At 23.7% G+C, this 25,724-nt stretch overlaps 7 protein-coding genes across 7 annotated transcripts; 2 read left to right on the top strand and 5 right to left on the bottom strand.

Annotated features, from left to right (window-relative positions):
- Positions 1–205: 205 nt before the first annotated feature.
- Positions 206–1,522, bottom strand: PCHAS_0609800 (porphobilinogen deaminase, putative; the record flags this gene model as incomplete). Its single annotated transcript, XM_732297.2, has 1 exon — positions 206–1,522. One exon carries the CDS (start codon positions 1,520–1,522, stop codon positions 206–208), a length of 1,317 nt encoding a protein of 438 aa, XP_737390.2.
- A 729-nt stretch (positions 1,523–2,251) lies between these two features.
- PCHAS_0609700 (cGMP-specific 3',5'-cyclic phosphodiesterase alpha, putative) lies at positions 2,252–5,326 on the bottom strand (the record flags this gene model as incomplete). The annotated part of the gene is made up of 3 exons (XM_016797473.1): positions 2,252–3,043; positions 3,153–5,203; positions 5,296–5,326. 3 exons carry the CDS (start codon positions 5,324–5,326, stop codon positions 2,252–2,254), a joined length of 2,874 nt encoding a protein of 957 aa, XP_016653422.1.
- A 1,050-nt stretch (positions 5,327–6,376) lies between these two features.
- Positions 6,377–8,314, bottom strand: PCHAS_0609600 (cytosolic iron-sulfur protein assembly protein 1, putative; the record flags this gene model as incomplete). Its single annotated transcript, XM_735165.2, has 1 exon — positions 6,377–8,314. One exon carries the CDS (start codon positions 8,312–8,314, stop codon positions 6,377–6,379), a length of 1,938 nt encoding a protein of 645 aa, XP_740258.2.
- A 2,991-nt stretch (positions 8,315–11,305) lies between these two features.
- PCHAS_0609500 (C2H2 zinc finger protein Zfp, putative) lies at positions 11,306–15,472 on the top strand (the record flags this gene model as incomplete). The annotated part of the gene is made up of 1 exon (XM_736567.2): positions 11,306–15,472. The coding sequence occupies one exon, from the start codon at positions 11,306–11,308 to the stop codon at positions 15,470–15,472; it is 4,167 nt and encodes a 1,388-aa protein (XP_741660.2).
- A 792-nt stretch (positions 15,473–16,264) lies between these two features.
- Positions 16,265–17,052, bottom strand: PCHAS_0609400 (U6 snRNA-associated Sm-like protein LSm7, putative; the record flags this gene model as incomplete). The annotated part of the gene is made up of 4 exons (XM_016797471.1): positions 16,265–16,333; positions 16,447–16,517; positions 16,607–16,678; positions 16,938–17,052. The coding sequence occupies 4 exons, from the start codon at positions 17,050–17,052 to the stop codon at positions 16,265–16,267; spliced, it is 327 nt and encodes a 108-aa protein (XP_016653421.1).
- A 1,942-nt stretch (positions 17,053–18,994) lies between these two features.
- PCHAS_0609300 (mago-binding protein, putative) lies at positions 18,995–19,618 on the top strand (the record flags this gene model as incomplete). Its single annotated transcript, XM_727618.2, has 2 exons — positions 18,995–19,198; positions 19,373–19,618. 2 exons carry the CDS (start codon positions 18,995–18,997, stop codon positions 19,616–19,618), a joined length of 450 nt encoding a protein of 149 aa, XP_732711.2.
- A 1,915-nt stretch (positions 19,619–21,533) lies between these two features.
- On the bottom strand, positions 21,534–25,724 carry PCHAS_0609200 (protein phosphatase PPM11, putative; the record flags this gene model as incomplete). Its single annotated transcript, XM_736011.2, has 1 exon — positions 21,534–25,724. One exon carries the CDS (start codon positions 25,722–25,724, stop codon positions 21,534–21,536), a length of 4,191 nt encoding a protein of 1,396 aa, XP_741104.2.

Here is a 25,724-nt window from a genome sequence, read left to right as displayed (position 1 = left end):
CAAAAAAGGAAACACATATCTTTAAAAATGTGTATGTTCTTAAAATAGGGCACATTTTTCGTTTACTGCATATGCATATTATTAAAAGATGTCATTTTAAAAAGCATTAAATGCATTCCCTCTGTATATATGGATGCATGTGTAGGCAATAGAGTGGGGACGATATAAGAAGAATTAAATATATTTTAATTTATTGATTTACACATTATTTGTAATATAAAGCTACTTCGGCTTTTATTTTATTAAACTGTTCGATACCAATTTTTTCTTTTATTTTTTCTGCTGCTTCATCTGCAATCCCATCCAAATTGTTTAGGTGTCTAACGACTTTTATTTTATGACTTTCAAGCCCATTAATGTCATTAATTATTGCATTAAAAATTATTTTATTTTTTGAAAATTTTGTATATCCACCTATTGGCATTGTACAACTTCCGTCAATTTTATGTAAAAATGTTCTTTCAATATTTGCCATAATTTGTGATTTTTCATCATTTATATTTTTTAAAATTTGAGAAATTTCAGGATTATTTTTATTCGATGTAACAGCAATTATACCTTGACATAATGCTGGACACATAACATTTGTATTTAATTTTTGTATATTTAAACGACTTAAATCGATTGGTGTGTCTTTATAATTAATTATATATGGTTTATTTTTTACATTATTTTTCATAATATTCCCAAGAACTTTTTTTGATATTAATCTTTCTAAACCACAAAATGCAATTACTATAGAATCAAAAGTCTCATTAAATAATTTCGCTATTCTTGTATTAATATTTCCTCTTATAAATTTTAATTTCAAGTTTTTATATTTGTACCTAATTTGGCTTGTTCTCCTTAATGATGATGTTGCAATTGTGCGTGACAAGCCAATATCCTTGTCTATTACATGGCTAGATGAACTTATGTCATTTGTGATATTTTCCTGTAACACTTCCCTATTTATATCATGCAAGCTTTTGTATTTGATTGATAAGAAGGCATCATTTATAGTATCTCTTTTTAAGAAACAAGATAAATGAATATTGTCTGGTAAAACAGTAGGTATATCTTTTAATGAGTGGACACATATATCTACATTGTTTTTAATTAATTCATCGTCTAATTCTTTTGTAAATATCCCTTTTCCTCCAAATGAACCCACTGTTTTATCTAAAATTTTATCACCTGTTGTTTTTATTGGTTTTAAAATAACATTTATATTTTGATTAATCTTTTTAAAATAGGTTAAAAGTTTTTTTTTGACTTTTTCTGATTGTTTTATTGCTAATGGGGAATTACGAGTACCTATAATTATTTCTTTATTTGCCTGAACAAGGAATATTTTTTTTTTTTTTTCCTTTTTTTTGAAATTTTTGTGTGTGCAAAAGTTTTTTTTTATAGCTAGCTTATTTTTTTGGTTGCCAAATTCTGATTTGTTAATGTTAATAAAATTTTCCGTTTTTATACGAGCATGTATGCCCACGCAAATAGTTATATATACATTTAATATAAAGAAAGTTAATATATGCATTATTGCTATAACTAAATTATTCAGTTATAATATCACTAAACAATATAAAATAATGTTATATCATTAGTTATTACCTACGCTGAAGAGAAAAAAAACGCACACTCATGAAATGTATATATGGATGTTCATGCCCATGGGCACACCTATATACAACAACATAAATTATAATAGCATGTTAATAACCAATAAAGCGCATATACATTCCTTTAAAAAAAAAGAGAGAGGATTCGTGCGATACTGAATGCAGATTTTTACATGTCCATAATATGTAAATGTAAATATTTTTTTCTTTATTTTTTATCCATTATATTTTTATAAAAAAAAAATCAATGCGTGCAATTTGAATTTCTTAAATAGAACATTTCAATGTTGTTTTTCATTAATGTTATTATTATTCATAATACATGAGAGTGAGAAGTAATTAATTTGAAAAAAAATATATATATGTATATTTCAACTTATGTAATGGGAGAATGTGCCCATATTTTGGATGGTTAAAGATGGTACGCAGTGGAACTGGTACAATGAGGTAAAAAAGTAAACATGAGGTCCCTTGAATTAAAAAAACAAATAATTTCTTTGCAAATAAAGAGACTTCAGTGCATATAGAGATGTGAAAATAAAAAAAAGAAAATACAAATAAAAAATTATTCAATTATGATGGATAGTATATTTTATAAAAATAAAAATAAGCATACTTATGCATACCAATTTAATATTATTCAAAATTTAAAGCTTAGTTTTTTCAACTGTATGATCATCTTGATATTTTTCTTGCAACCCAAGATTTTTTTGATTATTTATATTTTTTTCCCATTGTTCTATATTATTTTCAATTGCAGAAATACAATTATTATAAACTTCATTATTTTTTGAAATAAAATTTAGCTCGTTAAATAAAGGGATACATAAATGTTTTAAAAAATCGATTTGTGAAACTGCCAATTTATCAATAGAGATTGTATCACATAAAAAACTTTTAGACATGTTTAAAGATTTTTCTAATAAACCCTGTAAATAAAATTCTTCATTAATTTTTAAGGTCCATTCAAGATGTTTTTTCCATTCTAATGTGGAATGACCAATATCTGAGGCTTTTAATATTAGGCAGAAAATTTGCCATAGTTGATCATTTGTTAAGTTATCATAATCTATAAATTCCCTATTCGTTCGAAATGTAGATATATATTCAAAATGATTTTTCATATCTGTTGATAATATTGCTCGAATAATATTTTTTTTGCATGTAATAAATATATTATTGGGATAATTTCCAAATATATTACAACTTGAATCTTTTAAGGTTTTAAAAACTAATGAGCAGTGATAGTTTTCTAATACATTGCTATCGTTGTAAGTTAATGCGAGTTCATTTTCCGATTTTATTAAAAAAAAATTATTAAGTCCTGGGTGCCCAACATCATGACATAAAGAAGAAACATGTAAGCAAAACTCATCGATCCCAGATATTTTATGGTTTAGATCCAACATGAAAAGCATGCTCTTGCTAAAATGTGCCACCTTTAAACGAAAAGAAAATAAATGAAAAAAAATATTAGTGGCAAATATATAGATATATACACATATATTGCATAGATAAGACAAATGTGAAGGATAGCTATATGGATACCTGTGCAGCGTGCAAACTATTATGGTAAGGAAGGTCATTGTATAGGGAATAAATTTTTAAAAGGAAATTTTTTAATATTTCAGTATTAAAGTTGGTTTCTAATACTCCTAAAGGGTATAATAATTTATAGCCAATTGATATAAATACATTACGTTTGTAAATAAGTTCAATATCAGCATTCCAATCATATATATCATTATATTGATCTTGAAATTTAGTTGATAATAAAGAATGCATATTAAAAAATGATGTAACCGATCTTTTATTAGGATGTTGAGATAAAAAAGTGCTTTGTTCATCATTTTTTTCCGATTGATCTAAACACCACATATTATAAACTTTTTCAAATTTTCTATATTTAGATACTGGTACTTCATTTAAATTTTGTGTCCTTAATATATTTTCACATGTTTTAATTTTTTCTTGGATTTTATTTAATTCGATAATTTTATTATCATTTCCTTCCTCCTCTTCTTCTAAATTTTTAGTATAATCTAATATGGATTTTAGATTGGTTAAAATATCTTCAATTGGTGAAGTAGGTATAGAATTGTCTATAGAAAAATATTTGGTTATATAATGGCTATGCATTTTTTTTCGATCTTCATTGATGTCTATACATGTAATTCTTTTCATGTATTCATATTTGTATTGAATATATAATGAAATAACAATTGGTATAACACAAAAAAACGGAAATATAAGAGTACACATATATATATCGGTTTGCACATTTTGATAAATAAAAAATATGTAAAATGGTAAGAAAAGAGTAATAAATATAAAAAATATGGAAAATTTTAAATTTAATAAAAAATTATAAAGAATTATATAATTTCTTAAAAAGCAAAACATACACATATATGCATTATTTAATAAAATAGCATAATTTTTATAGGTATATTTATTTATATAATTTATGAATTTAGGGCTAGGTAGCAAAAAAGAAGGAGGATTAAAATGTAATAAAACAATGTTGTATACAAATATTAAAGAAATAAAGAAATAACAAGATCTATAAGAATAGCTAGCTATTTTATCTATACAATTTGTATTAAATAAAAATGTATATATAACAAAAAATGTAAAATAAAATATGTCTAATATAAATTTAAAAATGCTATAAAAAATTATAGTATTATATTCATTATATAACATATTTTTTAACAAAATATAATATAAAATAATAAAATGTATTACAGATATAAATATCATAATTAACGAATATATCATAATTTTAAAAGGGAATGAAGAATAAAATTTAATTAAAAATATATCTTCATAATTTTCATTTTTGAATATTAAGAAAGGGGTGCTTATTTCCCGTTTCCCATTACCTATTTTGCTCAGCTTGTGTGCAATATTCATTTCATCTGTTTCGGTAGTGTACTTATTAAATATGTTTAATATAGCTATAATTAGCTTTTCCAAAAAATATATCATTCTATTATATTGTAACGACCATTCTTCGTTTTTTTTTAATTTATTGAAACTGTCGCTAAAGGGTTTTTCTTTTAATTTTACATAATCTACAAACAATGGGATGGGCTTTTTTTTTTGTGTGTGAAAGAAAAAACTTCCATTATTTTGATCATCGGATATATTCAATGAGTTACTACTAGTATTAAATATATTGCTTAGGTTGGTTGTACTGGTTATATTTTCTGAGCTACTAAATGTGCCTATACTTTTTGTTGTGTTTAAACTAGTTGTATATGAACTAACATAATTATCTTCATATGTTTTTTTTTTTAAATTTGAAAAATATTTTATATATTTTCTTAAAATGCAAACAATTTTATATTTATTATTATCAATACAAAATTCATATTCTCTTTTCGCTTCTCTTTTAGCTTCTTCATTTAGTAATACCCATGAATAACTTCCTATATCATCACTATGCTGTTTTTTATATTTTATAGAACCATCAAGAAGTGTAAAAGACCTGTTTAATTCTTTATCATTCTTTTTAAAAGTTTTTGTAGCAAAGTTTTTCATTCTACTACATGATTTATGTCTGCTCTTCGGAAAGCTCTCTTCCTTCGAACACCCTACAAAAGAAATCCATAAATAAATGAAAATAAATATTCTTATAAATTATGAGATATATAATGTGGGGCTTCTTTATAGGAATGAGCCATACCTGTGTTACTTTGGGAATTTGATTTCATCATTTTTCAAACAATACTAAAGTAGTGATATATTTATTTTTTTTTAATCCGCCTTGTCTATTTCATGCCCATCATAAATGAAAATTAAAAATTTTTTTTTTTGTTTACTTAAATAAATATAATTATATAGCTTATCAATTTTTTTTTAATTTTGTGGTAATAATGGAAATTTGTTTCAATTTATTGTTTATCAAAATAGTGTGTATATATGCTTTCGTTTTATATTTATATAATATTTTTATGAAAAAAAATATATGCATATATAATATAATGGTGCCCATAATGTGGATATTAAGGATTGTAGAATAAATAGTTATTTATTTAAATCATTTCGTTTACTTATTTTTATTACATTCTTTTATTATTTCGTTTTTTTTTCATTAATAAGCATAAAAAATTTTTTATAATATGAAAATTATATTTTTTTTTACCAAACTGGTATGAAATTACTGTCTTATTTATGTCATTAATTTTGCTTAAAAAATAAAGCATAAGCAATATGAACATATATGTATATTTTCTTTTGAATGAAAAAAAATTGTTGTAGCAAATTATGTTTTTTTTCAAAATTTTCAATCTTTTCAATAGTGACATTTTTCGTCTTAATGCATTATTTTTCCCAACACGATATATGACACACTCAAAGGCGATAAAAGATAAAGCCATTTTTTAATTACACATAAATGTGTTTTGAATGAAAATAAATTCTTAATCATTGTAGACATAATTTTATATATTAATTATATAGCACAGTCTCATCCCAAAATTGTAAGAGTAAACATGTGTAAGTATGTATTGCTTTTGTAATAGGCTTATGAATATAAGGATGGGACACATTTTTTGTAAAAACAAATATTAATAAAATAAATGTTGAAACGGTGTGCAAGAATAAAATTGAAAAAAATAGTTTTGAAAAATAAAATAGAAAGTTTAATAAGCAAATAAAAAACGAAACAAAGAATATAGAAAAGCGAATTTGAATTAAATATGCATATATGCAAATTAAATTACAAATTGAATCAGATTAAGATAAATAAAAAAAAAAAAAATAAATTATTCTTTTTTATACATCCATATATTAATTACACAATCATCGCCTGTTGTAGCGAGAAGAAAATAATTTTGATATTTTTGTGGACACCAAACCACACAATTAACATCACTTATGTGGGCATCTTCAACATTTTCTACTAAGTCCCATGTTTGATTATTTTTTGAAAATATTTTTAAAGAATTATCAAATGAGGATGCTGCAATTAAATCTTCGAAAACATTCCAATCTAAATAACTAATACTTCTTTTATGATACCCCTCTATAATATGTTTTATTTTCCAATCATCAAAGACAACATTTTGTAATGATTTTTCTTTTTTATGTATATTAGTAATTGATGAATAATTTGGTTGTTCTATATGCTCAGGATTTATTTCGCCATCATATGTAAATTCATTTTTTTGTGTTACATTATTTTCAGAGCATATAGTATTTATGTTATTTGAATTTTTTTTATTTTTATTTTTTTCATCATTAATATTAATTTCGTTAAGCCCATTTTGATTATCGTCATTTGTTTTATTTAAAGAATTATCAGAACTGTTTCCAATAGACCATTTTTTTTGTGACGTGATAGTATGGTTGTTTTCAGTTCCCTGTTCAGCCTTATCTTCATATTCTGTTCCCCTCTTATCATTTTTATCACTCCCATTTTTATCGCTCCCATTTGGGTAGGAGTAAACAGTTTTAAACATTCCGTATTGGAAATATAAGGGAAGGAAATTATTTTTTGTATACATGTTTAGTAATGCTTTTGCATTTTTATCACTATCTGCACAATTGAGATTAGTAAAATTTTCATTGTTAGGGTTATATTGATATTCTGGTTTTATTTGTGGATCATTTCCTTTGGTGTTTGAAAATAATGCAGATTCATTATTTATATCAAAATAAAATGAATTATTATTTTCATCTTTTATTATTTGACGATAAAGAAAAGGATATTTTAATTGATTGTATGTATTTTTTTTAGCGCTTTCCCAAATTCTAATTGTTTTATCGTCTGAGCATGTAGCAAATTGTGAACCATCAAAATTAAATGCTGCACACCAAACAACCGATTTATGATCATTTATTGTTTGTATACAATACCATTCATCATTTTTTTTGTTCCATAACTTTAATGAATTATCATATGAAAGAGAAATAAAAGTGGTTTCACTTAATGGGCACCATGTCACAAATTTTATATCTTCATTATGTGCTGTTAAATAAGCATCAAAATTAAAATCAAATGATTCATTATTATCTAATTTATTTTTATTTTCTTCTAAACATTCATTTGGATTTAATATTTCTGTTTCTTCCCCTTCTTTATGATCATTTTGATCCGAATCGTTTAAGGCTTTATCAGTTTGTTCATCATTTTGAAGGGAATTAATTTTTGTTTCTGTCTTTAAAGAATTATTATCGGAAGTTAGAGATTTACTTTTTGCATGTACCCAAATACTTTTATCTCGACCACAAGTGACTATATATTTATTCGTTGGATGGATAGAGGCACATTTTACTTCCTTTTCATGTCCTTCTAAAGTTTTATAAAATTTCCATTTATTATTTTTTTGTTTAACATAAATTGAGCATTTTGAATCAAAAGAGGCCACAATAAAAAAATTCCCATCCTTCGAAAATTCGATATGTCTTAAAGATTTCTCATGGTTTGTTTCGATTATATCATAAATACCAAATTCGATTCCATACTTTTCATTATAATTTTTTTCAAATTTTTCAAATTTGTCATATTTATTAGATTTTCCAAACTTTTTCTTATTATTTTTGGTCCCTTCTTTTTTAGCTTTATCAATATTTTTTTTATACCATATTGTTATATATTTATCTGCGCCAACAGACGCTAAGAAGTTACCATCCGGACTCCAGCAAATGCTCCATATCCGTCTTTTATGATTTTCTAAATTTGTAATTAATTCTACCGTCATAATATATGTGTTTGTAGTTACAAAAGTTGGCTTGTTCACTCCGTTTTTATCAGCTTTTGATGAGCGTAATAATGATAAATATACTTGGTTTGCTTACTGTATTGTAGTTTTTTTTTTTCTTTTTTAATCACCCTATTTTAGATCTTCAATATTTTCTTCTACACATAACTGTTTAATATTAAAAAATAAAGTAAAAAGCTTATAAATTTGCACTAAAAATTAATTAAAATTTTTTTTTATTTATGCTTGTTTGAAAATGATTATTATATGCATTTGCGGCATGGCAAAATGGGTATGCAATATTTTGCAAACTTTGCAATGCTTTGAATTTATGGCTTATTAGCGTGTTAGTTAATTATATGCATATCTACACACACACATATTTATTTTTTTATTATATATACAACAGTAATATTTATATAACAAGGCTATATACAAAGCTTATTTACACACATATAACTATTTAATGAATTAATTAAAAAAAAAATAATAAATCAAAAAAACTTGTTATAATATATATTTAAAGGTGTTACTATATCAAATAATATTTTTATTTTTATTTTTTTTATCAAATTATTATATTCTTAGCATATAAAATAAAAATTAAAAAAAAAAACCTTACTAGTTTATGTGCTATGTCTTAGACTTTTACAAGGTATTAATTTTTATATTTTTACAAAACTTAAATATATACATATATTAAGAGTATTAATTAAAGGTGATAAAAATTTTATCTATAATAAACTCTCTTTATATAGAAAATTATTACACACAACCATCAAAATTTGTTAAAAAAATATATAAATTATTATATATATATAATATATAGATAGGTAGTATATATTGTTATTTATTAATAGATAGTAAGGGGCAAAAAAAACCGTAAAAATGTTAAAACAAAGAAAAAATGTCACTTTTTAATGAATAAAAAGATTTATTTAAAATCTTAATATTCTTTTTTATAAAAGTAATTTTATTTGCTCTAAATTCGATGAATAGTGTTTAAATATATTTAATACTATTCATAGAAAGGTATTGGAAAAAATCCAAATAATAATCCCCTCCAAAAAAAATCTTTATATATAGCCAATGCACTATAGCTATATGTATAATATTTAATTATGTTTTATTATAATTTTTTCTCTTAGTTTTTTTTTTTGAAAACTATTTTTCTTTTTTAATGACTTTCCAATATTTATGTGTGTGTTTTTTTCTTTTGATTTGCTTAAATATAGAAAACGAAAATTTCGTTATTTTATGAAAAATATAATTATTTCGTATAATGGCAATGTAATAAACCCCATTAATTTGGAAGCAAATGGGTTTATATTTTTTATATACACATTTATTTAATTACAAGAAGTTTTAAGAAATTTTAGAAATTATAAGAAATTTTACGAAATTTTACGAAATTTTAAGAAATTATAAAAAATTAAGGTGTGCCAAAAAGGGTATAAAATCAAAGAAATTTTTCGAATTGGAAAAAGAGAATAAATCCTAAGTGTGAAATGTAAAAAATCGAAAAAAATTTTAAGTGCGAATGGAAAAAAGGAAATTAAATATGAATTGGCCATAAAGAATAATAAAGAAATAATAATAATTTAATAAAAAAAAATTAATAAATAAAATAAATATTGGCAAATAAAAGTAAATACATGGTAATGCATGGCAATACATTGCAAACAAATGAATAATAAATAAAGTTAAAACTAATTTCTAATTTTGGATATACTTAATTATTTGAAAATATTATTGATATCTTTTGTATGTATTACACATTTTATAAATACAACCTTCTCACAAAAATTTCTGTAAAAAATGTGTATGCATATATTATAGTTCTATATAGTAAAATTGCAACAATTTCTGTAATTTAATCTGTGATAGCAAAAATATATTTCTTTTATTATTATTAAAAAAAAAAAATAATAAAATAACCACATGCAAAAATAGTTTAACCCGTTACTTTACCCAAATATTTTTTTTTTATACATATTATTATTGTGTGATATTTGGTTTATACTTTATTGTATTTATTTTTGTTATATATATTTATATTTTCAAGTATAATAATCCTGTTTATGTATTTACATTTATGAGAGAAATGCCTCTTATTTTATGGATACCGAATAAATACAAAAAAGTATTATAATTATAAACAATATATATATTAAATATATGTATGTATGCAAATAAATGATATGCACACTTGCATGCATATGCTTACAAATATATCTAATATACACAATGCACTAAATGAACCACCATTTTGTACGATATGGCAACATAAATTATTAGTATTTTGTTATTATTCTTCAACAGTTTTTTTCGTTGGTCAATTTTCGATATTCCATTTTTTGTATGCATATATAAATATGATGTATGTATAGGAATGTGATATAAAGATATGACTATAATGTATACCTACTTATATTATAAGCATACATATTTTTATTATTTAAAAATGGTTAATCTAGATATATATTGAACAATTTGTGTTTTAAATTTTAAGTTTTTAAAAGTTAATTTATATATTTTAAAATCATTTCGTAATTTTATTCGTTTATTATATATTTATTTGCTTGTATTTTTTTATTTTTGTTTTTTTTTTGTGCATATGCATAAGAAAGATATCAAGCTTAAATAAGCAACTTAAATTTTGTTATGCGAATAAAATATATAAAAGATACGCCGTAAATTTCATACCAGCACGTATGCGTATGCAATATTATATGCATTAAAATAAACATGACTTTATGCATATCGCTTATATATATCACAGCTGTTGCATATATTTCTAAATAAATATACATTTGAAAAAGGTAAAAATAAAATATATAATACAATTGAAATATTGGATGTATATATAACGAAGATATTTGCTGAAATCGAATGTGTGTGGTAACAAGGCGCGGAGAAAAAAAAAAAAAAAAAAAATACAAAAAAATACAAAAAAAAAAATAATAAATAAAATACAAAAAAAAAAGAAGAATGGCTACAAATATTAAAAAAAATAAAGTTTTGTATTTTTTAAATAATGAGATAAATAATGATGATGATGATGATTATAATGAAATAAATCAAGAATTTTTTTTAAAAAATAATATGAATTGGAGTCAATTAAAATCAATAAATAGCCAAAGTTGGGAAAATGAAAATACCCACTTTAATAGCGATCCAGAAATTGATTATACAATAATAAATCCAGATTTTTATAATAACAATTTAAATAGTCCAAAGATGATTGTGGAAAAAAAGAAAACTCAATTAAAAAATTATTTAAATAAATTTAATAATAAGGCAAAAAAAAATACTTTAAATAAAAGACGGTATGAAGACTTATTAGAGGAATATACAACAAAAAAAAAAAATCATGGTTTATCAATGATGAATATATCTGATGATGATGTTTTTTTATTTGAATGTAATGAACAATATAAAAATAAATATGGATTTGAATTTTGTGAAAATTATAAAAATACTTATATAAAGCCTCGTACATGCTCAAACACGTCCTTGGATACAAAAATAAATATTTTAGGTAATGGAAAAATAATAAATAAACCCAATATATTTAAAAATTATTATGTCGGGGATAATACAGACACAACAGATGATAGTAATTATGATCTTGATGATAACAATAATAATAACTTTTTTCAAAACATTGAAATAGACAATATATATGGTTCGTTTGTTGAAGATGATAAAAGTTCATTTATTTTAACGAAGAACATGAAAAAAAAATTTAAAAACTTTCTGGAAAAAAAAAAAAGAAAGATAGATCGTAATAAAGAATATTCAATAAATCTTAATTATAATAAATTATATGGTGGTAATAAAAACTCAAAGGAAATTGATGCTATGTATTATAAAAACGAATATGCATTGAATAGTATCCATGGAAAAACGGAAGTGGTAAAAGAAGATCAGGATGATGATATGTCTGAGGAAGAAGAAGAAGAAGACAATGAACGAATAAACATTGATATGGACGATTTTGAAAAAAATAATCAATCAAGCTATGAACAAACTGAAGATAATAATGATGAGCTTACTAAAGAAAAAGAATCAGATAATGAAACATCAGAGAAGCATCATAAAGAAATAAATAAGGTTTCTGTAGGGGGAGATATAAAAATAAGCAAACTACCAATTACAGAAGAAATAGATAAAGAAAACAAAATAAATGCATTTAATTTAATAAAAAATAATAAAGAACCAAGATCAAATATTTATAATTTAGAAATTAATAATTGTTATAATAATAAATTAGAAAAAAATAATGTATTTTTTTTAAAAAATAGTGATAAAGAAATGAATTTTTATACACCAATACATATAATTGATAATGCTCAAATTTTTAAAATTAAAACTAGTATTGAAGAAGAGAAAAATGTTGGCGACAAAAATCGATTAGGAGATATGATAGAAAATATAATAAAAGATATTTCAGATGAAACAGAAGAAAAACCATCAACAGATGTTGAGGCAGATAAATCATTAGATTCTGCTACTCCATCTTTAGGTGAACCCACAATGGCACATTTTACTAATAGCGATTCCACAGAAAATGAAAAAAATTGTGCAGCTGATCAAGGGGATGGGAAAGGAAAAGGACATACAGATAAAAACGGATCAAATAGAAGTAGCAATTCAAGAGTAAACAATTCTCATGAAAAAGAATCAAAAGACAGTAGAGGTAAAATGTCAAGTAAAGATATTAGAGTAAAAAAAGGAAGTGATGGAAACAATGATAGTGATCGTGATGATGAAAAGGAAGATAGTGAAGCAGATGAAAGGGAAGATAAAGATACTGATGATGAGGAAGAGAATGAAGAAGAAAATGACGAAGAGAAGGAAGAGGAAGACAAAGCAAATAAAGATAAAAATACAAACGATTCAGAACGTAGTGAAAAATCAATTGATCAAGATAGTGTATCTAATGATCATAGTGATTATGAAAAGAGAGATAATAAAAAAAATATAAAAAAAACTGAAAAACAACCAAAAAAAAGAAATTTATTTTATAATAATATGTCTAATAAAATTTCAAAATTTTTCTTTTTTTCATCAAAGAAAAAAAGTGAAAGCTATTCAGATGAATATTCAGAAAGGTCATCAGTTGCAAGTTATCATGAGGAGTCTGAGAAAAGTTATCAAAACGAAGAAAAGCAAAATCAATCCAATGATAAAGATGAAGATTATAGATCTGAGGAAAGAGAGCCATCAGTTAGTGCTCAGTCTGAGAAACGTAGGAGCTCAATTGAATCTTATCAAAATGATGATGATCATGAAAAAGTAGAAGAAAGCAAAGTTGAAAGTAGTGAGAAAATAATGGATCACACAATTGAAAGCAGTGAAAAAACCGACGATGAAAAGGTTGAAGAAAGCAAAGCCGAAAGCAGCGAAAAAACAATGGATGATCAAATAGACGATCAAATGGATGATCAAATAGACGATCAAATGGATGATCAAATAGACGATCAAATGGATGATCAAATAGACGATCAAATGGATGACCAGGTAGACGATCAAATAGATGACCAAATGGATGACCAAGTGGATGATCAGATTGATGACGACAAAGTGGAGGATAACAAAGTTGAGGTTGACAGAGTCGAGGATGATCACGTTGAAGATGACCAAGCTGAGGATGACCAAATTGAAGATAGCAAAGAAATAATGGGAATAGGTGAAGTTGCAGAGAAAGAGGATCCCAAAGTTACGAATGAAGAAGACATGAGTACCGTAAATGATGAAAGTATGATTGAGAAAAATAAGGCTAAAAAAAGTGATAAGAAAGCAAAAAAAACTAAACATACAAAAATAAAGAAAGAAAGCAGTAATAGTTCTGATATTATATCTAGGACATGTAATATATGTAATGCTGTATTTGTAAAAAGTATATTAATGCAAAGACATTTAAAGAGTGTTCATTCCGATGAAAGACCATATGAATGTGATGTATGTTTTAAGAGATATAAAAGACCTGATCATTTAAAATTACATCAAATGAAACATACAGCAAGTAAAAATGACAAAAAATATGAATGTCCTACATGTCATTCAGTTTATTTAACACTTAGACAATTAGATAGCTGTAAATTAAAACATTTAAAAAATCCAAATGATAGTACTACTGATAATAATGAGGGTACTACCACCGTATTGGCAAGGAAAATTGCTTCCTCACTAAAGAGGAGTAATAACATAAATGACGGAACAAATAATATATTAGAAAATATATCCCAAAAAAATATCAACGAATTGGAAGAAAAGAAACACGATGAAAACGAACTTAATAATGATGAAATTGAGAATGGAGAAAATCATATTGAAAGTTTAGAAAACAAAAATCAGGAAGAAGGTGAAAATAATCAAATCGATATTCATAATAATATAAATGATAGTATTAATATGCCTGAAATCAAAAGAGAGGCACCAGAACATAATAGTAATATTCCTGTTGAAATACGAACATGTAATGTTTGTAGTATGGTATTTGCAAATAAGAAATTGATGAAAAGACATTTAATGAGTGTACATACAGATTCTAGACCATATAAATGTGAATTATGTTTAAAAACATATAAAAGATCAGATCATTTAAAAAAACATATATTAACTCATGAAGATAATAAAGTAAAAACAAAATATAAATGTGCAATATGTCAAGTTGAATTTGATACACCAAAAGAATTAAAGGAACATAAAATACGACATTATCAATGCCCATATGCAAATTGTTCATATCATTATTCAACTATTTCAAATATGAAATATCATTTAAATAAACATAAATGCAATCTTTATTATTCGTGTCCAGTTTGTAACGAACAATTTTATATATATAAAGAATTTATACAACATAAAAGATCATGCTTTAAAAAAAAATATGTCTGCTTACAATGTAATAAGATATATTTACATTCCAATGGATATAATAAACATATTAAAAAAGTTCATTTAAAAATTTTCAAAAATTATAAATGCACTATAAATAATTGCTACAAAGAATTTGCTTCAGAATTTAGTCTAAAAGAACATATTATTAATTTTCATCATCATGTTAAACGATTTTTTTGTTCAGAGTGTAACATATCATTTGGTTATCGCAGTTCATATAGACGTCACAATGTTAATGTGCATTCATAAGTAGATAAGCAAATTACAAAATCCTGATTTTTGATGAGTTTATTCGAGTATATAACAACGAGCATGTTCAAACACACATAACATAATATATTATTTATCTTCCAAAAAATTTTAGAAAATATTTTTTCATTACTATAATTCCCAACGCATATGCATTTTCATTTCTGATGCATATATGGTTCAGTTTTAATTTTGTTAAATTTTACTACACATGTGTGTATGTTGATATGTGGATCAAATGGAGGGGCCTTGATTTTTTTTTTTTTTTATCCCCTTGATTGGTTTCCATACATTCTACATATAAAATGTTTTAGGCGCACACACATATATTTCGCACTATTTTTGTCACCAATTTTTATGTCTTATGCATTTCACAGCTTTATAGTTTTTAATTTTTTTCAATCAATATCAAATGTGTTGTATATCCGAAACCGGTGTAACACAAATATTATTTAAGTGCGGAAATATTCACATTTATGAAATGGAAAAAAATTATTTTTTTATATATATATAATGTTTTATTTTTTTTTATTTGCTCATCATTTTCTTTGCGTTAAATTATGTGAGAAAATGCTGATAATTATTTTATTTTCGTATCAAAAAAATATATACAAACCTTTACACACATTTTTAATATAAACATTTTTAAAAGCTACAATTTAACAAAATTGACGTTATTTAATTGTTTTTATTATATAAAAAAATTATTTATTTATTTATTTGAAAATTAAAACGGCATTCATAATTTAAAAAAAAATAATGTATATATAAAATACATGCATTGGTGGTTTCCTATTTTTCTTCCGATATAAATGGGTTGGAAATTTCTTGAGTCCCATTAACGGGGGTAATCAATGCAACCTATGTATAAAATAACGTGAATAGAAGTTGATCAAAAGAGTTTAAAATAAAGAACAGATAGTAATAAACCTATCGCTTTTCAGACATAACAAATAAATGTATGTAAAAAGTACCGAAGTCCCTCGGGCTACGATTAAGCCAATATTCCTACTTTTCTCGGTTATTACATAACTATCATTTGGGTCTATAAAAAGTATAAATATGTAAAATATTATTGCATATATTTTTTTTATTTTTTTTTAATATTTATATAGAAATATGTTTAATTTTTACCTCGTATAAATTCTTCTGTTTTGTCTAGAACTAAGTTAAATATGGCATCATGCCCAATCAAATTACCAACAACTGAATATTTCAAAAAAAAAAAAATATATATAAAATATGCCTGATATATGAAATAAATATGTGTGCAAGTATAATATATGCCTATTGAAAGTGTGAAATAACAACTTTTTTATATCCACAAACTTGTTATTCATTTTGTACAATATCAATTATTTTTGTAACACTCAAAATGTGATTATTCTATGTTTATCGAAATTTGTATATTTCTTTTTATTATATATAAATTTATTTTTATATTTTCATGTTCTATAAATATTACCTTCTCTTCCCCCATCGAATTTTACCCTAATTTTTTGGTTCATGAATTTTTTAATATCATTCATAAACTTGTTATCTTTATTGATATTTTCTGTAGGCCCTGGTAATACAGACATTTTGATCAAACTTTTTCAATAATATATTTATTTTTTGTAACTTTTTATAACGGAAAATAATTTCTTTAAATTTTTAACATACGAAATTGTATGTTCATATGTTGGTATACTTATATTTTTTTTTTATTTAATATATAGAAATAATAATTTAAGGTTGGAAAAAAAATGAATTTAATTCCGTATTTTTATATTTTTTATATTTAGTTTTATTCAGTATAATTATAAAAATATTTTTTTTAATTTTTCAAGTCCATTTGGTTTTGCGGTTTATAGGCGGGAATTATATTATGCATATATAGGCGGGGGATAAAATAAATAATTCAATTTTGTGCATATATATATTTATTTATATTTAAATTTATATACATAGAAATGTATTAGAATTTTTTGTGTATATCTTATATTAAAGTGTATAGGTTATATAATTTTTTTTCAACTTTTTTGATCACCTTTATGGTGTATTTTGGATGCAAGCACATGCATACGTATAAATAGTGTTATTAATATATCAGAAATAAAAAAAAAAGACATTTGGCTAGATATAAATAATAATAATTTATATAAATAAAAAAATATTTTGAACATAATTTCGTATATAACCATACACCATCCAGGAATGTGCCATCTTACATATATAAGAGAAGGTACAAAACAAGCCAACCAAATTATTACAATAACTGATATAGAAAAAATAACTATTATATCCACTATTAAAATTATTATTATACTAACTAGAGAATAAAACGCGGTAAAAAAATATGCCTATACAAGTATCAAAAGCATGTTTGTAATTATACTATTATTGGTAGACACTATTGGGGAGTCATGTAATCGTATAATAGCAATCCAACTAGGGAAAAAAAAATAAAAAAGAATTAAGCCTTTGATAGAAAATTGAAAAAATAAGTCTGCCTACTTTATGTAACAAAACCTAAAGGGATGCGAACCTTCAGGATGAGCATAAATAATTGACACCGAAAGAATAATCATTGAAATGTATATATTATTCGTTTGAATTAATTAGCTTATTATTTTTTTGTATTATAAAATTTATTGTTTATGTGTATTTTTTTAAGAAAACATATTTGAGATTTATCGATTTGATCGATTTATGGAAGCAAAAGCTGCTTACCATTTTTATTTTCACCTGTTTGATACTATACGGTACAAACACTAAGTTATATAAATACAAAAATGGAAAAATGTGATATAAATATCTTACTATAAGTAGTACATTAAATATAAGAATGGGTTTATTTTGTAAGGCTTTTACATATGCTTCGTTTTCTTTTTTTTTACTTCTTATTTTGTAGAAAAATCAAGTTAAAAATATTGCTTGGTAATATGAAATACATTTTTTATAAAAAAATATAAAATAAAAAAATAATATTTTGATTTCTATAAAATGGAATGCGGCAATAAGCCAAGAACATATACATATATATTTATGATATACTAATAAATTATGAAAATTCTAATTCGAAAAAAAACATAGTTTTCCAAAATTATAATATATTGATGTAATGTTTAACCGATCGTATGTGTTAATATGCAAATTAGTATATGCATATATATTATTTATATAGTGTATTTGATGCATTTAATATGAATAGTTAAGAATAATTTTTATATGTTCTTAATTTTTAACTCCGGCATTTTTTAAACCTTTTTAATATCTATAACTTATCCTTTATAACATTGTTTTTTTTTTCCAACATTTTGAATAATATTTTATTTTACAATATTGGCTTAGGTAGCATATCATGAAATTTTATATACATTTGAAAATGATGTAGAGAGCAAAAAATATATGTATATATACTTTTTTAAAATATAATTGAAACAAAGTTTTTATAAGACTATATATATTGTGTTTTTGGTTTATTTGATAAGTTTATATATTTTCAATATATATATATGTATATATAAAGAAGTGTGAAGCATGGCGGAAAAGAAATTCGAAAATAAGTCGTTCAATCCATTTGAGAATAATGAATATGGAGATCATATAAGGGAAGTAGTAACACCATTAGGTGATGTATATATAATAAATGAAAAGACAAATGAAAAATTTATCAAAGGTACTCAGCGTCATGATGGTACATTTAGAAAGAGCATTCGTGTGAGAACAGATTATATGCCACAAGTAAGTTATTGAAAATTTTTAAATACATAAATAAAGGAATAAAATAAACTAATAATTGTATTATGTGTGTGCATGAATATTGTTATGTATAGCTCAATTGGAAATCCATTGTATGGGTTAAAATAAATATAAACACATACGTATATCTATCCTTAAATATATACTTATATATAGGAAGAAAATTGTGCGTATAGAGTTAAGGCAAAATTGATGGAGGAAAGAAATCAAAATAGTAAGACACTTCCCAGTATAAGTACTAGAAATGAAGGTATAAAAATAAATAATGCTGTAAATAAAACTGGTGAAAGAAAAATACCTGGTTGGAATCCTGTTGAGGATAATGCAAACAATAATACTAATAATTTAAAAAAGAAAAAGAAAAAAAAAAATATTAAAAATTATGAAAATGGGTTAAATTGATTTAAAATATTTTGTAAGAAATATGTATATATAGAGCATACAATTTAAATGTGGATACACAAATTTTAAATATATTTTTTATGTATAACTTGTAAGGAATTTTCATTTTTTTTGTATTTGTTTTTTTTTCCTTTTTCTTAATTTTTATGAATTTCATATTTTACTATATTAATGTTGTTATAAAGACCTATGAAATTATATTATTTTTTCGTGTTTCATTTAAATTGTCTTAAATATTTGATATATTTGAAAAATTTAAGAGAAAAAAAAACATACCTATATGTTCTTATTGTAAAAATATGTATTAATAATTCAATGGTTAGTAAACCTTATAGGAGTTAAATACGTTTTATGTATATACCTAAAGAGTATGGAGCTGTGAAGTTGTTAAAAAACTAAGATAGGATATGCCATTTGCTTTTTATATTACAACTGGGTAATATACATTAGCGATCTCTTTTTTGTTAATAAAATATTATTAATGTTTTTTTTAATGAATTAAATAAAATAATAATAGTTTATTTAATTAAAATTGAAAAATTTAAACAACACATGTATATATGTACACATGTGTATTATATGTGCACATAAAACATATATGTAAAAAGGAAAGGAAAATGTGGGGAAAAAGCAGGAATGATAATAATAAAAAAAATATTTAATTTCATAGGATATATAATGCGTATATAGCATTACATACTTTTATTTTTAATATACACACCGACATAAAACATTTAGTTCTGGATTTGATAAGGCTGGGCTTCCTTTTATTATTCTAGATTTTGTATAAAATATTCTTCTTTAAACAATATTAAAAACAATGATGATAATCTGCATTATGTTTCACTTTAATAACATAAAGAAATGTGTATATATAATAAATATATAAACTTAACATATGTTAATGTAAACTTTATTCCCACTGAAAAGAAATGACTATAAAACTTGTATGTAATTTTGACATACATATATGCATTTGTAGATATAAATAAATGATATATAAATATGAACATATATATATATAGGGCCGCAAAGCCCAATAAGTACCAATGAGAAGATTTTACTTAAAAAATTTAAAAAAATTGGAAGTATCCTTATATACATCATTTATTCTAAAATGTAGCACTTTAAAAAAATATAATAATAGTAATAATAAAAATAAAGGATAAAATGTAAAATTAATAACAATAAAATAAGGCATACATTATTATGCATATGGATAAATATACACTAAATATATAAATCAAGAAAAACATGTCACTATATCTTGTGATAATTGTATTAAGAAATAATATTTCCAAAAAAAATATTACAATAAAAAATGAAACTTAAAGCATAATAAATATATAAAATAATAACATATATATATATATTGATATATAAACACACATACATATGCAAATTTTAACAAAATCCAATAATAAATACAGAATAAGTTGCATGCACAATGTATGAATATAAATATATTCACGCGTTTACACACAACTTGCAGAGATATGTATATATGTCTACATGTATGCACACAAATATATAATACTTCCATTATTCTTTCTCTCGTATATTTATAATGCATATATATAATAAATACATACTTTGCATTTTAAAATAGGTACATGGAGATATACATAAAAATTATTATTATAGCCAAATTAAAAAAATATATGTATATATATACACATGCATATGTATGGGTTTTTTTTATTACTATTTTATATATATTTACTATTATACACGATAAAGCATCATAAAACGAAATGAAACTTCAAAAAAAAAAAATATAAATGGTAACCATCGATGTTATTATATAATTACATTTTTTAAAATTAAGGATTAAACTAAGACTGACAAAAATATTTCATTTTATTATTTCCCACTCTTAAATATACCTGACTTGTTCATAATTATTTTGTCATTTTTATGTTTTTTTTGACCGTTTTGAATATAAATTTATTTTACTAGGTGAATCGAGTTTTCCTGGACTAAGATATTTTCTTTTTGAGTTAGCTATTTTTTTATTAATTCTGAGGATTGAAGTTTTAGAATTTTGAATTTTAACTTGTGTTTCACTATCTTCAAAATTAGTTACCATATTTTCTGAATCTTTATTGATATAATCATCACTAAGATTATCAGGATTATTAGTATGACTATCATTTTCATCGTCATAATAATAATTATCATCGATCATTGATTTATTTTGTTTTTCATTATTTTTTTGAGATTGTTTTTTTGGAGTTTCATGATACATTAATGGCATCATTTTTTTATCAATTGATTTATTTTTAATTTTACATTTAGTTGGTGATTTATTTTTTTTAGAACTATCTTTATTTGTTTTATCAACATGTAATAAAGGAGTTTTTATATACATATTATTTATTTTTTCAATTTGTTCATCTAAATTTTGTTCTAGCATTCTTTGTCTAGGTGTATGATCAAAATCATCTTGATTAAAAATTTCATCTCTATACTTTTCTTTTAACATATTATTATTAGGTGTTTTCATAAGCATATCATCCATTGATGCATTTGAATATAAAGGATTATTTTCTAACAAGTGTTGTTCTTCTTGAGATGGCAATAATGCTTGTTTATTTTTTGAATCGTTTTTATTATTTAAGTTTTGATATTCTCCAAATTCCATGTTGTTACTATCATCATAATTTTCGTCCTCTTCTTCTCCATCATCATCTCTTAAAACCATATCACTTAAATCTTCATAATTTTCACTTTTTGGTTCATCATTAAATTTGATTGGAGTTTCTGATGAATCAAAGAAGCTAGCATTAAATGGGTTCACCATATTAGTGCTATTTGAGTTAGAAAATGTAGTTTGTGTTTCTCCTTTCTTTGAATTTGAATGTTTTAAATTAACACGTTCTATTCTATTTTTTTCTTTAATAAATGACTTAGTAGGTGTGCACATATCTGTTAATTTATTAAAATGATGGAAATAATTATTTGAATAGTATTTATCAGTTTCTAATATAGATGGTTCATTTGGATTCATAGCTATATATTTTACACTATCTTCATTTTCACAAACAACCCAAATAGCTACACATGAAATATCATCGACTTTATTTCCTTTATATATTTTATTTGGTTCTCTATATTTTCCTGGATATGGTAAGAATGGTTTAGAATGTAGTTTATCACCACTTCTTCTTTTTGCTATATTTGTAATTGAATATGCAATATCTTGTGCTGATGTATATGCACTAGGATCTCCTAATTCGCATGCTTCTTCAGGGCTTATAGCAAATGTACAATAAGCTTCAATTTCTTCATCAAATAAATTATCACAAACACCATCACTCATTAATAATATTAAATCTCCTGGCATACATAAAATTTCTGAAGGTGGTGATATTGCCATATCTGGTGAATCTCCTTCGATATCTACTCTTTCTAATATTTTAACAAAACTATGTAATCCTCTTGCTTCTAAATCTTTCCATTGACTACGATCTGGTAAGTTAGATAATTGATATGGTGCTCCGTTTTCCCATTTTTGATCTGTAGTTTTCCATATAATTTTTCTAATAATAGAAGGATTTCTTCCTTTACTATTTACATATAAAAAAGATTCAACAGGAAATTTAGGATATGTTTCTCTTTCAAAATTAATATCACCTGGTAAAAATTCTCTTCTTAAAATCATACATACACTATCTCCTAAAGATGATATACCACATTTTCCTGTATATTCATCTAAAATACCAACGATAGCAGTTGAACTACCATATGCATCTGCATATTCTTTTTTTACACTTTCTAATGAATTTTTTAATAATAATTTAGATCTAATAATAGTATTATATGATACATTTTCATATCCATTAATATTTTTTGATAATTTTTCAGCTTCACGTTGACATGCTAATGATAATCCAATTGAAAATTTTGATGCATCTATACCTTCTAAACTCCATGAACCCACTCCATCGAAAATTCCAAAGGCTGGTGGTGTATCTGTTTGAAAAGTGGCATCTTCACATCTTCCTTGTACTTTTCCAATACGGCATTGACCACCATATGTTTTAAAAAGTTTGACCATATTGATTCTCAAATCATCCATTGAATTATCTCGTGTTATTTTATTTTCTTGAGATGATTTATAACCACTTTCAGTTAATAATTTTCCAGATCCTTCTAATAGTGTTTTATTATTATCGTCTATTGAATGATTTGTTTCTAACATGCTATTACTCATTCTTAAATTTTTTTTTCCCATTTCAATGTTATCTTCATCTGAAACAACATACAAACAAGTATCATTTAATTTATTTATGTCATTTTTTTTACATGATTTATCGTCACTATATAAATCTAAGGACATATTATTATTACTATTATATATACTTTGCGTATTATCATTACAACTATTTGAACTAGAAAATGCCTTTTCATTATATTCTATATTATTATTGCTGTTGTTCGAAAACAATTCGTTTTTATTTTCTTTATTGCTACCTACAAGAATATCAAAATTGCATTTTTTACAATTAGTACAGTTAATACAATTAATACTATAGATATTAGCAATTTGAATGAAAGCATCTTTAGAAATGTAATCGCATTTAACAAAAGAGATAGGACTACTTATAAATCCAGTACTACTATGCATTATGTTTGGATTAGTAGACGAAGAAGTCCCATGAAGAAGAGAACGTATTTTATCTTTCAATGCATCGACATAAATAGATTCATTTAAATTATAAAAGATTCTATTACCTGGCGGTCGAGATAAAGAAATAAGTCCATCGTCAGATACATTTTGATGTATGGTTGTTGCATTATATTCATCTGTATTATATTTCATGTCATCTAAAAAACTTTGTTCCTGCATTTTTTTATAATTTTTATATATTTTTTGTAAACTGCAAACTGCTTTCCAAGTACGACGAACTGAATTAACATTCATATTTTTAAGAAGCTTAATATTTTTAAAAAAGGAAAAAGTAGCAATAGGACAATAAGAAATAGCTTCCTCCAATAAATTTAAGTTATCTTCATTTAATCCAAAAAATAAATATTTTATAGCATTATCATTTAAAGAATTAAAAAATTCATTTAATGCTTTTGTGCCACTAAAATTGGGATCACTCTTATGAAATTTAATATATGCACAAAATTCTCCGTAAATTTTATCTTTAAAAAATATTTGTGACCTAAAATATTTAAATAAATGTCGAAGTTCATTTAAGAATGTTACTGTTCCTTTTAAGGTATCTAATAATTTATTTGTATTTATACAATCTTTACTAAATCTTAAAATTCTAAGTTCTTGTATCCCTGAATTATTAAGTAATAGGCATACATATTTATGGTCATAGTCTTCTGAAAATGATAAAATAGAATGTTCAATTGATTTAGATGACTTATGTTCATTTTTTATATTCTTTAAATTATATTTATCATTAAATTTATGATCATATTCACAAAATCCATATTTATTAGCTTTTCCTGCACATAACATTTCTACAAAATTGGATACTGCATTTTTATCATTGACCTTTGTATTATTATTACTATCTAAGCCATTGCTATCATTTTTAGTGCTATTTGAAACAGATGCAATGGAATCATTATTATTTTGATAATTATCATATTCACTATTATTATCTGCTTCATCCTCATCAATATCATCATCATAATAATTATTATAAAAATTATTATCACCATTGCACATGGATATATTAGATATAATTTTTTCTTCTAATATTTCAGTTTTTTTTTTAATAATTAACCTTCTTTTTAATTCCTCTATTAAATTAGTTTTAAATTCTTCATTACTTTGGACATTTTCAATATCATCGGAATCTATAAATTGTACAATTTGACAAATAGTTATAATTTCACCTAAAAGATATATACCCTCATCGCCTATGAACATTTTATGCTGTTCCCATAATGAGTGTGAAAATTTTCCATTTTTTACAAATGTCCCTAGTATTTCTTCTAAATTTTTCTTTATATAATTACTATCATTTTTACATGCTTCATTGCCTATTAAATTTTCTTCCCATGATTTATATTTTAACACGTGTGCAGATACATAGCCAGATAGCACTTTATCATATATGTTGCCTATGTATTCCAT

This window comes from Plasmodium chabaudi (genome assembly GCF_900002335.3).
Source record: "Plasmodium chabaudi chabaudi strain AS genome assembly, chromosome: 6".
NCBI lineage: Eukaryota > Apicomplexa > Aconoidasida > Haemosporida > Plasmodiidae > Plasmodium > Plasmodium chabaudi.
This window is presented reverse-complemented; position numbering and strand designations above follow the sequence as displayed.